Genomic DNA, 13,262 nt, shown 5'->3' on the forward strand with positions numbered 1-13,262 from the left:
AATATTTGTAGTCTATTTATTAAATTCATGTTGTGTAGTTTTCTTTTTCCTACCTTAATTTGGGTATAAAATTTGTATTTAAGTATATTAAATTTTTTCCTCGAAATATATATAACTCGAATTGGAGAAGATAAATAATAAAAATAAGTAATATTCAAGAGCCCTCTGTCGGCACAGAGAAATACCAGCTATATGTACTCTTACACTACTGATATTTGTTATTTGCAACTATGTACTATATATTGCTTGCTGTTTTCGACTGGTTACAGATATGTAAGATTTTTGACAAATAATGCTTTATGTGAGAATATCAAGTATATTATTGTTAAAATAGACATACACATTTTTTATTTATTGAAAAAAGGTATAGCAGTATTAATAGAGAGAAAATAAGTCTTCTTTATAAAATTTACTGAATTTTTACTCAGTACGAAGTTATTAGAAGTGTGCGTTGTTACAACTGATCATTGGGTTGTGAATGAAACAGCTGATTGTCAATTTACTATTTATTGATCCCTAAATTAACGATTAGTGTTTCAAGGAGTTATTTATTTTTTTCTTTATTTTAGTTGAAGTGGTGTTTTTGGTATAAACAGATGAACACTAAAGTGACAAAAATGCCGGCAATGAGGGATACAAATGTAGTGAAGATTGCTGTAGAAATGCAAGACCAAGTTGCTCAGCTTATAGAATTCAAACAGACGCAACCGCTGGCAGCTACAATTCAGGAATTATGCAATGGTTGGGGATTAACAGAACCAGATCAGTATGCGTTGCAATTTTCTGAAAATAATAATCAAAATTACATTACGGAAAAGAATAGAAACGAAATTAAAAATGGTTATGTGTTGAGGTTAACTTTTTCTCCATCTAGAACTGCTCATGACATATTACAGAAGCTGAATTCTGGATCCAATGAGGAAAAAATTACAGCTTTACAAAAATTATCCAAGTTGAGTACAGATGTAACATTTGCTCTGGAATTTATAAACAAACAGGGTCTTGCACTGATTATTAATCTTATTGAAAAAGCAAAGTGTAAAGGTGAAATGTTAGCACATTCACTAATGTCATTTGTTGAATTAATGGACCATGGTATTGTATCTTGGGATATATTAGAAACACCTTTTATAAACACTGTTGCTAGTTATGTTAATAATCCATCTTCTGCGCAGGACAGTAGAGTCGTGAAAGCGTCACTTTCAATTCTTGAAAGCATTGTTTTAAATAGTTCAGGGAAGTATGGACAAGTAGAAAAAGAAGTTGCTTTCACTAACATTATAACACATTTGCAAACACAAAGTCCAGTTATTCAGCAGAATGCCATTGCATTAATCAATGCTTTATTTCAAAAGGCAAATCAAGAAAAGAAGAAAGAAATTGCGGCTGCTCTTTGCTCAAAGCAGGTTCGAAATATAATTATGGGAAGTGTGATTCACCCAGCTGGAGGGCAGGTGAGTGGAGTGCTATTCTTTTTTATAGAATACTTGCCGGTTTATTTCCATCTTGAATATAGATTAAATATATTTAAAATCTTCAAAATTTTTTAGGTTTTATAATATTAATTTTATTGTATTTTTGGCATTCTGTGAACTTTATGCTAAAATATATTAATAATTACCCAGAATTCATGGAATTACCTCCAACAACATTTTGGAAGGTATTGTATAGTTCCTTCATCAATGGACTTCTAGATGTGTACTACAGGTTTTACTGACTGTAAAGTTGTTTAAACAGTAATCACACTTTATCATTCCACTCTGTGTTAACTGATTCAGTGTAATTATTTAAATAATTATAATTTCAAAAAAAATACATTTCTATTTTTAGTGTTTAAAGTTGTCTGTTGCTTATTTATTTAGATGATACTAAATTTATTCTAATATATTTTTTGGATGAAAACATATGGAATCTTGTAGTTGCAATGGTTTTTTACATTGTACATAACTGTTTTTGTTTGCTGCTGGCTGGTAAGGTGAGATTAACTATTGAATGTGTATTATTTAATTGTATTTGTCTATTTATAATCTTAAAAAAATGCTTGAAAATAAAACATGATAACTCCTTACATTATGTGTAACACATCTTGGCTTCTTGCTGAACCTTTTAAAGAGGTAAAGCTATTTTAAGAGTAGAATTTTTAATTTTCTTACATTTTACAGTCCAGTTGAGGTAAATACTGGAATTCAGTTCTCAATATATGTTTAACAATATAAAAAAAAAGTTGGGGGTTTGCTCTTAACAATTCCCAAAAGTGCTGTTTATTAATCTATGACTAAAAAAGATCGATTATTGCAGTAATTAATAAGTTTTTATCATTTGATTTTGGATAACCACTCATATTAAGGAACCAAAATCTTTATAACGTAACAGAGTTCAAATTGAGGTAAGCTGTGAAAAGTAACTTTAAGTTTCATGTAAAGGAGAAAACTCACAGTCAGTAGTCAAACCTTTACATAAGATTATTTGAAATAAATAAATTAAACTTCAAACTGACTTCACCCATTTACAAAACTTAACATTTATTTCCAGATATTGATGATAAAATAATTATTTCATGTCATGGTGTATAGATTTGTAATGTTTAATTGCGTGGAAAGTTTATAAACAAACAAGGTGGAATTTTTTTCAGATTACACAAGAATGATAAGATGCATTTTTGCTGTGCATTTCTGAATACTCTAATTATGAATATAACATTAAAAATTGATATAGAATAAAAATTATTTTGAATTTTTATGCTGTTTTTCTTTTTAAATAGGTGGGAACAGAGATGGCTCATCAGCTTTATGTGTTGCAAACGTACATATTTGGATTGCTAGAACAGAGAATGAATAAAACATTAGATTCTCAGGTGAAGTAAATTATGTTATAATTTTGTTGTTGGTGATATTGTTCTAAGTATTTTGTCTGACTCAATGTACTCTATTCTAGTTTCTTGAGTAAACAATGTTGTCTCTGATAAGCAGTTGTGGATTTTTTTTCAACCTCCGATTGTACATCTAAGTAAACAAGAGATAGGTGGGAGCCAGGTCTGCACATCGTGTGATTACACCCTATATAACCACTGCAACCTCTGCCATTGCCAGCTCAATTACATTGAGCTGAGCTACAGGCAATTGAATATGGTCGCTACGATTGACGCTCCCATCGAGTGTGATATGTTTTCTGCAACAGAAGAATGTAGCACTGCTGAAATCCATCGCATAATGAGTCTAGGGTATGGTAAAAACTTCATGATTGATGGTAGTGTACGGGAATGGTTTAGGAAATTTACAGAAGGGGGAAAGAACGCATGTCCATTGCTACTTTACATCTGGTTGAACATGTTGATGAGTTTGTCTGTGACAAACGGAGGTTTATGATGTTCTGAGTGAACTCTTAGAAATCCCAGAAATTACTAGGTCTTCTCTGTACACAATTGTGACTAAAGACCTAGATACAGGAAACTGTATGCATGTTGGGTGCCAAAAATGTTGATAAGTGATGATCACAAAATGTGATCATCACTTATCAAATAACACAGCGAATGGCATCAGCTTTAATGTTTCTCACACGTTATGATAATGAGGGGGGAAGAGTTTTTAAAGTCTGTCTTTACTGGTGATGAGACTTGGATCCAGAATGATAATCCAGAAACCAAAGACCAGACTAAGCAATGGTTGCACACTTCTCCAAACAAGCCTAAAAAGTTCAAACAGACACTGAACAACAGGAAAACAATGGCTAAAGTTTTTTTTTTTGGGACTAAAGGTATCTTGCTGGTGGACTTTATGAAGGAGAAGAGAACAATAACAAAGGAAGTTTATTGTGAATCTTTATGTCGCCTCCAGAGCGATCCAGAACAAATGAAGAGGCACACACTCGTCCTGCATGGTTTTGATCCACGACAATGCACAAGTATTTTCACAATGATGTCTATTTGTGTACTGAGCTACTTGCCAATTGGTTTGATAAATTTTTATGAAATTTGATGTGGATGTATATGTGCAATATTTACTGCTTTTTGTTTTCTTATTTTTTATTAAAAAGTTGATATTTGGATTTAATTTATATTCCTAAACCACTCCTAGTAGGAAATGTCCAATTCACTCAAAGATAATCTTTTTCTCTTTACTTTTTTTGGTAGCAATGCACAGTGACTTATGTAACAATGATAAAAGCCATGGTTCTTTATTAATTGTAAAATAAATAAAATTGAATATAACTTAGTAATTTTTTAAATTGTTAAATTGTTGGTTAAATACATTTTCAATTTATTTATTGTATCATGCATAATGCATATTGAAAAAAATAAATGTTTGTGGAAACTTCATTTACTTCATTAATTTCTAAGATAAAAAGTTCAAACAAAAACCACATTAATCTGTGTAAAACATAATAAAATAAAATATTTTTTGGGGATAATACAGATTAGTCTTCATGTCACACAATTAGTCATAATGTTTTTTTAACAAGAACTGAATTACATTCAAAATTGAAACCATTATGATTATCTTTTTTCTATTTAAGAAGTACCTGAAGTAAATAAATGAATTATTTCTGAACAGAATTTTTCGCTGATGTTGGAGTTACAACTAATAGTTGTAGTGAATTTTAATCATATTAATTCTTCAACACAAATTATTACCCATACTCCCTCATCTTTGGAATTCTGGAATGAAGTACTCTGAGCATGTGGATGAAAGAATGTATCAGGAATGTACAGAAATGTATTTTTCATAGTTATCAGCAACTGCTGAGTTCACTGAATGCTGTGTAGATTTCAAATACATATTACACAGAATTTCTGTAGGGCTTATAGATGTTGTTTGTTGAATTTTCTTAAAAGTGTCTTTTCTTCTGTAAAAGAAGAAAATATTTGACATGTTTAAAGAAAGGGTACACTTCTAAAGAAGATGTACCAGCAACAAATGTTTGCTTGTACCTCTTCTGTTGAGGTATAAAGTATAGTTATCCCTGAAGTATGATTGAATTTATTTGGTGAAATTTATATACTACCAATAGGTGTATATTAATTTGAACTATACTACTTTAAAATTTCTAATAAAGTAAAAAGAATATTTTTTAAACCTTTTAAATACATAATTAGATATCTTTGTTATGTGTTCCTTTTGAGTTATTTCAGTTTGAATATAACCAATTTTTTGCAAATTACAATATCAAGGATGTGTGAAATGTAAAGAAATGATTTGTAGGTTACAGACTTTCTCAGGAGGTTGTCTCCTGTAAAGCCTTTGAAAAAAGAAAAAAGTGAGTATCTGTTCCCTAAAAATACTTAATTTCAGAGTTGAGATTTTGTGTTAATATATCTTAGATTTTTAATTATATTTTTTGTTCTATTTCCTTCAGTATAGGCTAAAATATTGAGCTTAAAATGTAGTATGTTTTTTGTAGATTAACATGGCTTTCATGTTTCTTTAGAAAGTTCTAATAGGTTTAACAGTTTTACCAGTAACCTGTGCTTTGTTTGTAAATGTTTTATGGTGTGTAAAAAGTATACCTTAAGCTCTAAAATCAGTATTTGATGAATTATAAGCAAACACTGAAAAAAATGTGCCAGTGAGTGCTTTTTTTGTTCAAGATTCATGGTATATAACAACCCAGGAACAAATATTGGCTCCCCGAATACAGCAGAAACCATTTAATGTGGACATTTTTGATCTGTATGACAAGATAACAACTGAAAAATGTTATTGCAGCAGCGGGTTTGTATTTTCTGACTTTTATAACCATACCTTCAGAAAGGTATACAACTTCTTTTCACAAAAGATAGCATAAATATTACATGGTGAGAATAAATAAATTTTTGGGCCGCTTGTTTTCAATCAAACTTTCACCTGTTACACTATTGTTTATAAAAAAAATTTTTTTAATGGTGAAAACAAACCCTTCACGATGACAAAGAATGGGATTTTTATCCACTTTTCTTATGAGTTCTTCAGCTTTTTGTTGTTGCATCATGGTATCTTCCACATTCACATGTTCATAGATGTTGTGAACTACTTTTAATTTGAAATAAAACTGATTTATTTTTAATGTTGCAATTTATCTTAAAATTTAAGTTTTCATTTGATTTTTAGTATATTTAATAGTGTTAAACTTTTAGAAAAAGTGTGCTGAAATTTTAAAATTACACTGCTTCTTTAAACACTCATTTTTGGTAATTTATCTTAATGCTGTAAAATGGAAAGTTTTTCTTTGATATTTAAATTATCACCTTTTTTTAAGTCCACAGTCACTGCTATTTCATGGATATTTACCAAAAATAACAAAAAAGCGAAAAAATTATGATCAATCGTTCACAATATACACATTTTATAGCCAAAATCTTAAATCTTTTTAATCTTTACATGGAACTAGCAGTTAATGATGTTAAAGAACAATTTAGATTCGGAGTAACAGTACAAGGTGAAAAGATGAAGATGCTACGATTTGCTGATGATATAGTAATTCTAGCCGAGAATAAAAAGATTTAGAAGAAACAATGAACGGCATAGATGAAGTCCTACGCAAGAACTATCGCATGAAAATAAACAAGAAAAAACAAAAGTAATGAAATGTAGTAGAAATAACAAAGATGGACCACTGAATGTGAAAATAGGAGGAGAAAAGATTATGGAGGTAGAAGAATTTTGTTATTTGGGAAGTAGAATTACTAAAGATGGACGAAGCAGGAGCGATATAAAATGCCGAATAGCACAAGCTAAACGAGCCTTCAGTAAGAAATATAATTTGTTTACATCAAAAATTAATTTAAATGTCAGGAAAAGATTTTTGAAAGTGTATGTTTGGAGTGTCGCTTTATATGGAAGTGAAACTTGAACAATCGGAGTATCTGAGAAGAAAAGATTAGAAGCTTTTGAAATGTGGTGCTATAGGAGAATGTTAAAATTCAGATGGGTGGATAAAGTGACAAATGAAGAGGTATTGCGGCAAATAGATGAAGAAAGAAGCATTTGGAAAAATATAGTTAAAAGAAGAGACAGACTTATAGGCCACATACTAAGGCATCCTGGAATAGTCGCTTTAATTTTGGAAGGACAGGTAAAAGGGAAAAATTGTGTAGGCAGGCCACGTTTGGAATATGTAAAACAAATTGTTAGGGATGTAGGATGTAGAGGGTATACTGAAATGAAACGACTAGCACTAGATAGGGAATCTTGGAGAGCTGCATCAAACCAGTCAAATGACTGAAGACAAAAAAAAAAGTATATATTAATATAGATGCCCTTCCTCACCTTAGCAAAGAATTACAAAAATTTAGATCTGATTTAGCATTTTCTTATTAATTTATTTTTATTTCCTGTTTAGGATCAAGATGCACATGATAAAATCAAAGAACTTAGAAGAATAGCATTTGATACTGAAGGCATGAATGCTACAGACACAACAGTTCGTAGGCAGATGGGTGTATTTGCAAAGGATTATAAGAAACTTGGTTTTAAATATGATATAAATCCAGCTTTAGATTTTACTGAAGCTCCTCCTGGTATGTTGGCGCTAGATTGTATGATTTATTTTGCACGTAATCATACTGAGAGTTACACAAAGGTAATTTGATTCATTGTATTTATCGCTTGGGGCTATTTATTTAACATTTTTTGTCTTTTATTTAGGGTTTTTTAAAAATATTTCCTAGTTGTTTGAATGTTAATATTCTACTTATTTTTAGATCCTAGTAAATTCCTGTAAAATATTGTTTCTCTGTTCATCTCATGTCTATATAGTTGTACAAAATTTAAACTTTAGCTGATTTAATAATACATTTTTCTTGCATTTGCAGTATTAAGTTCAAGAAGTATCCACATAGTAAGTTCTAATGGACTGCAAAAAAAAAACTTACAAAGAGTTTTTATTGCTATTTGAAATACACACCTTAGTCTGTACTTTTACAGATGTTGTGGTGTACCTAACCCATCGGGTTGATCCAGTAGTGACCTCGTCATCACAAATCAGCTGCTTTTGAAGTCAAGAGTTCTAAGGTTCAAATCCTAGTAAAGGCAGTTATTTTTATACGGATTTGAATACTAGATTACATATACCTAAGTATAGGTATAACATAGATTAGTTGTACCTATAACAGTAGGTCTTAGTACATAGTACTAAGACCTACTTATACTAGATACTGGTGTTTTTTGGTGGTTGGGTTTCAGTTAACCACATGTCTCAGGAATTGACGACATGAGAATGTACAAGCCTACATTCATAGATATCATCCACTGAAGTAATGTGGTTCTGAAGGCTACAGAAAAAGAAACACATGTTTTGGAAAGTTGTTATTTGTGATAATAACCATGTTTTAACAGCTTAATTGACTTAGCAGTTGGCAGATTGTGGAACTGCTAATCAATAAAGTTTAGCCTGTAGGGTGGATTATGGTATTATTCCATGCCAAAGGTCAAGATGATTTTACATTGTGATAGCTAGTGTGGATGGGCGTTGTCATGAATCAACACAACTCTGGTAAACTTTAGTATCTTAAATATTTTGCAAATAGAGTCTGCATTAATTGCAAAACTTTTTAAACAAAATATCTACTAGTAAAACTCCATTTTTATTCCCAAACATTGTGCACATGATCTTCCAATGGAAAATATTTGCTTGAATTTTATCTTTGTTGGTAATGAAGTGTGCCTCAGCTCTGTGGGCTGTTGTTTCAAATAAGGAGTCATCTATGATACCTGCTCTTTTTCTCCACTGACTAAATATCTCTAGATGTCATTCATTGCCTTACACTTTGAGTTGTGTAAAAAAGGCTAACGCATTGCTGCTGTTTCATTTTGTGTTGTTCCGTAAGCATCTTTAGCATGTATACAATTTCTGATAGTTGAGTTTTCCAGAAATAGTTTGTGAAGAAGTGTACGTGTAATTTTTGAAAAATGTAGAAATCCTCTAAATTACTAATTCTCTCTTAAGCTGTACACACAAAATTGCTACTAACAATAGTGACCCCACTCTATTCATCATTGTTTATATTTTTGCATCCTTCATTAAAAAGTAGCATCCTTTCCATACTGTTGAGTTACTCCTTCATGCTTTACATAAATTTCATAAATGTTTTGGTAATTTCACCTAGTTTAACGTTCCTTGCACCCAAGAAATGTATCGCAGACTGAATTTCATGTTAATGAACATTTTGATTTGCTTTTATTTTATAAATCACACAATCACAGTGTGTTAATGTGATATGTATTTTTTGTGGTTCATAGAAATTAAAAATGGATTAAAAGAAGAAAGTGGGAGTACTACAGTGACTTTTATTCAGCAGATTATGTGACATGGGTATCGATTTACTTCTAAGTAAATTCTGTACTCATCTACTTTATTTTGGTACATGATATAAATAAATTGAAAAGAAAACAAAATTGATCATAACAAAAGTGATGTATAATTCTGTCGTAAAGAGTCAAACTGAATTTATCAGCAGTCTTCTGTATTCATGCTGAAGTTGACATGATCATGGTTGAAAATAGAAATTTACTTTTTGATATTTTTTCACTCCGTACTCAATGAGAAACACATGAACAAAATGTTATACTAGCATTACTGTACTGCAATATCATTCTTATGTATAAAGGAAATGCAAGACAAAGTTACACATTCCTTGTATCCAAATCCAAAATAGACGACAAACATACTTATTACCCACTAAAATGTAGACACTTACTTGCAACTCACAGCGTAAACACAACTTTTTTACAGATGCTATATCGCCTAACATACATGCACTATTGTCAGACAAAACTAAATAGAAGAACTCAATACCTAGTAAAACATCTGGCACAAATTGATAGCTACTAATTGTCACACATAGACAACTTGCCGCATAAAATACAAGACGAAATCAAAAATATACCTTGAGACAGGAAATATGCATCAACCAACAGATACACAAAATTGTCAACATTTTCAGAAAATAAGATTACTTTGTCTCTTTCAAAATTACTAACACATTGATGAATATAGCAATCCTGAAATTTATAATTAAATTTGCAGTGATTGGACAAATGCCACATTAAACAGACTATAGACACACATTTACTCATAGGTACAAGAAACAGATATAGACACTACACACATAAACCTCACCACCAAACTCCAAACTTTAAACTTCACCACTAAAACACAGTAACAGAAAAACCAAAAAAATGTAATACAATATATTTATTTTTTGAATTTAATTAGCACAGTGGTCAATACCACTGAGTGGTATTTCTTCATCAACTATGTTAATGAATTATATGAATTTAAAAAAAATATGTATATATATATATATATATATATATATATATATAAATAATATTTGATATATTTGAGTTTCTGATAACAGTGTTTCAAAGACACTGATGAAAGTGCTAATAATTAGCTCTAAAAGCTCTTTGAAAGAGCAGGTTTCATTAATTTGAAGAATTTAAAATAGTTTAATACTTTAATAATTTAAAACTTATCATATTCTGTCATAAGAAGAATATTAACTACAATATAGATTTAAAATTGTAAGAAAAATGGAAAATACTACTTTTAGAAAAGGGTAATGTATTTCAGTCTAAAAAAAGAAGTACATTAATTTTATATAAATGTTATTATCTAATAATGACTGTGGGTATAAAAAGTTTATAGAGAGTTAATAAAATCTCCATTGCAATATACTAATGTAAGAGCAGATTAAAAAGCATGTTTTGATAAAATGTTGCTGTCTATTTGAGGGATTAGTTTAACTCTGTAATATGGCATAATTTGTAACTTATAACGTCTTGTAATTGTGATGTATTTTTATTTTTCTGTAGTTGTTGAATGAAACCACCTGAGATAAAGAAATAAAAATATTACGGAAAATTAATTATTATGCCAGAAATGATTATGCTTAGTCTGGTTTAAAAGTTTTGCGTACTATCTGTCCCTTATGCGAATATCAGGTAGTAGTATATATTAGAAAAAACAGAAAACTGTGTTTGCTTTTTAGAAGCAACATTGTTTCAATTTCTAATTTAATAGCCTTCATATGTTATAGCGGACTGATCTTTGTTTAAACATAACAGAAGGCATGATGATCAGACAGTCCATGTTTATTAGCATCACTGCTTCTATCAAATTCCAAACTTATTGACAGAAGAACATTTAACTCCATTGTTCTGTTTAAATAATACATACTTGAAGTTCTGTTGTTACAGAAATTAAATATAATTAAAAAATCCTGTTATATTTTCTAATTAATTAATATACCTGGTGATCATTTGAAAAGTTACCATATTTATCTTTTAACAGCTATCAGTCCCATCATATTTTTGTTTGCAGCATGTACACTATTCTTGGGGAGAACCTTTTTAAAATTATTTTCCGAGGGTGGAACCCACTCTCTCCACTACACCTACCCCATCTCAAAAATCTTAAATGGCAATGGTATCATTTAATTACATTAATTGATAATCTGAAAAAAATAATGAATTTTGGTGAAAAGAAAATAAAAATTTGGGCTAGGTAGGAAAAACTATTTGAGGTGGTATTTTTTTTTAAATTTCAGTCCAACAAAAATAACTATAGAATTACATGATATTACTTTGTAAACCATTTGAAATAGTCATAATCTGTAGATTAAAACTGTGAAAATAATTTTTTAAATTATCAACTCAAAATTTTGCCCTTGATTGTTTTTTAAATCTTTAAGGGTTGAAAACTTATTTTTTTAAATGAGATGATGTAGTTTGTAACACCTCATTGGAAGGCTGTTTGAATGACAAGTAATTTGGTACAAATAAAATAAAAATTGGTTCACTGATATTGAACTTATGATTAAAAATGTGTTTTTTTTTTAGATTATGTTGGGATACAATGTTGAAATCATCTGTTCTTAAAAATATGGATTTTAGGTTTCTCCAGCATTGTAAAAACGTACCAGTAAACACAGCATTATAAGTTAAACATACGAAAACCAATAATAACTTTACTGGCAGCATGTTGAAAAATTGATTACCTTATTATAACAGGTTATAATTTTCTGCCAATTATTGAGATCTTAGTTTTGGTAAATTTTTGCAAATTTTATTCTTTGATATAGTATGCAATTAGTGGCAAAAAGTATTTATTTCATTATCATGTTTTATTTAAATTGTTGTGTTCTTTAGTTAAAATTGGCATTTGGTTTATGTTATTGTTATACCATTTGGACTTTCATTTTTTGTCTTTAGTAAAAAAAGAAGTGTGCGGGAGCCAAGTTGGGACTGTAGGGTGGCTGGGACAGTGTTGCCACGTTAGATGTGGCCAGGTAGTGCGCCATGGCGAAGGCAGTGTGGGCTGGTGCGTTGTCATGGTGAAGTTTCCAATCGCCATTGATGTCTGGTCTGATGCTCGGATTCTTGCTCCCAGTCTCTTGAGAACTTCTACGTAAAATTTAGAGTTAACGGCTATCCTGGGAGGTACAAATTCATGGTGGACGATCCCCCTGATGTATAAAAACACAATGCGCAATGTCTTGATCTGTGATTTGCTCATTTGAGTCTTCTTGGGATGAGGGGACATCGAGGTGTGCCATTCGGCACTTTGCCTCTTCATTTCAGGGTCGTACTGGAATATCCTTGTTTCATCTCCCATAATAGCATTGTCAAAAAAGTGAGGATCATTTAAAAGCAATATAAAATTATCAGAAAAAACTAAAAAAATATATATAAAAAATGAATACACGCCACAGAAAAAATTAACAATACTGACATATACTACAAATAATAAATTAATTAAATATATTAATAATAATTATAATAAAACATTCAATATTAAAAATTCTAAATTTAATAAACAAGGTGTGTATAGTCTAAATTGTAAAGATTGAGATATGATGTATATCATTATAACAACCATAAATTTTCCATATGCGCATAAGAACACATCGATGGTACTAAAAGCAATACCCCAAAAGTTCCAATTTTGCTAACACTCTTAGATAATGGTCATACATACAAACAAAATAATTTTATAAAAAATTTAGATATTTCCTATAATCATTTTAATAGACATAATTTAGAAAAATTTCACACTGTAATAACCATAATAATTTAATTAATGAACAAAAAATTTTTAAAGAAGATAAATTACTCAATACAAATATAAAGAGGTAATAATCATAAACAACTAAAATATCATTTTTGATAACAAAGCTTCCCTTAATTCTACCAGAATTCACTATATTGTCTTGTAATTATTTTCACTATGACTGTAATTATTTTAGTTTTTGACTTACTATATTATTTTTATCTCCTGATGGTCTG

General features: G+C 30.0%; 1 protein-coding gene across 1 annotated transcript in view; it reads left to right on the forward strand.

The window, feature by feature from the left end:
• Positions 1–472: 472 nt before the first annotated feature.
• Positions 473–13,262, forward strand: part of Ced-12 (engulfment and cell motility Ced-12) — a 37,017-nt gene continuing 24,227 nt past the window's right edge. Inside the window, exons 1-3 of the mRNA XM_075368506.1 lie at positions 473–1,454; positions 2,762–2,854; positions 7,315–7,554. Of these exons, the coding sequence (XP_075224621.1) occupies positions 597–1,454; positions 2,762–2,854; positions 7,315–7,554 (1,191 nt within the window). The 5' untranslated portion in view covers positions 473–596. The remainder of the gene's footprint in view (positions 1,455–2,761; positions 2,855–7,314; positions 7,555–13,262) is intronic.

The sequence above is a fragment of the Lycorma delicatula genome, chromosome 6, assembly GCF_047948215.1.
Source record: "Lycorma delicatula isolate Av1 chromosome 6, ASM4794821v1, whole genome shotgun sequence".
NCBI classification, from domain to species: Eukaryota; Metazoa; Arthropoda; class Insecta; order Hemiptera; family Fulgoridae; genus Lycorma; species Lycorma delicatula.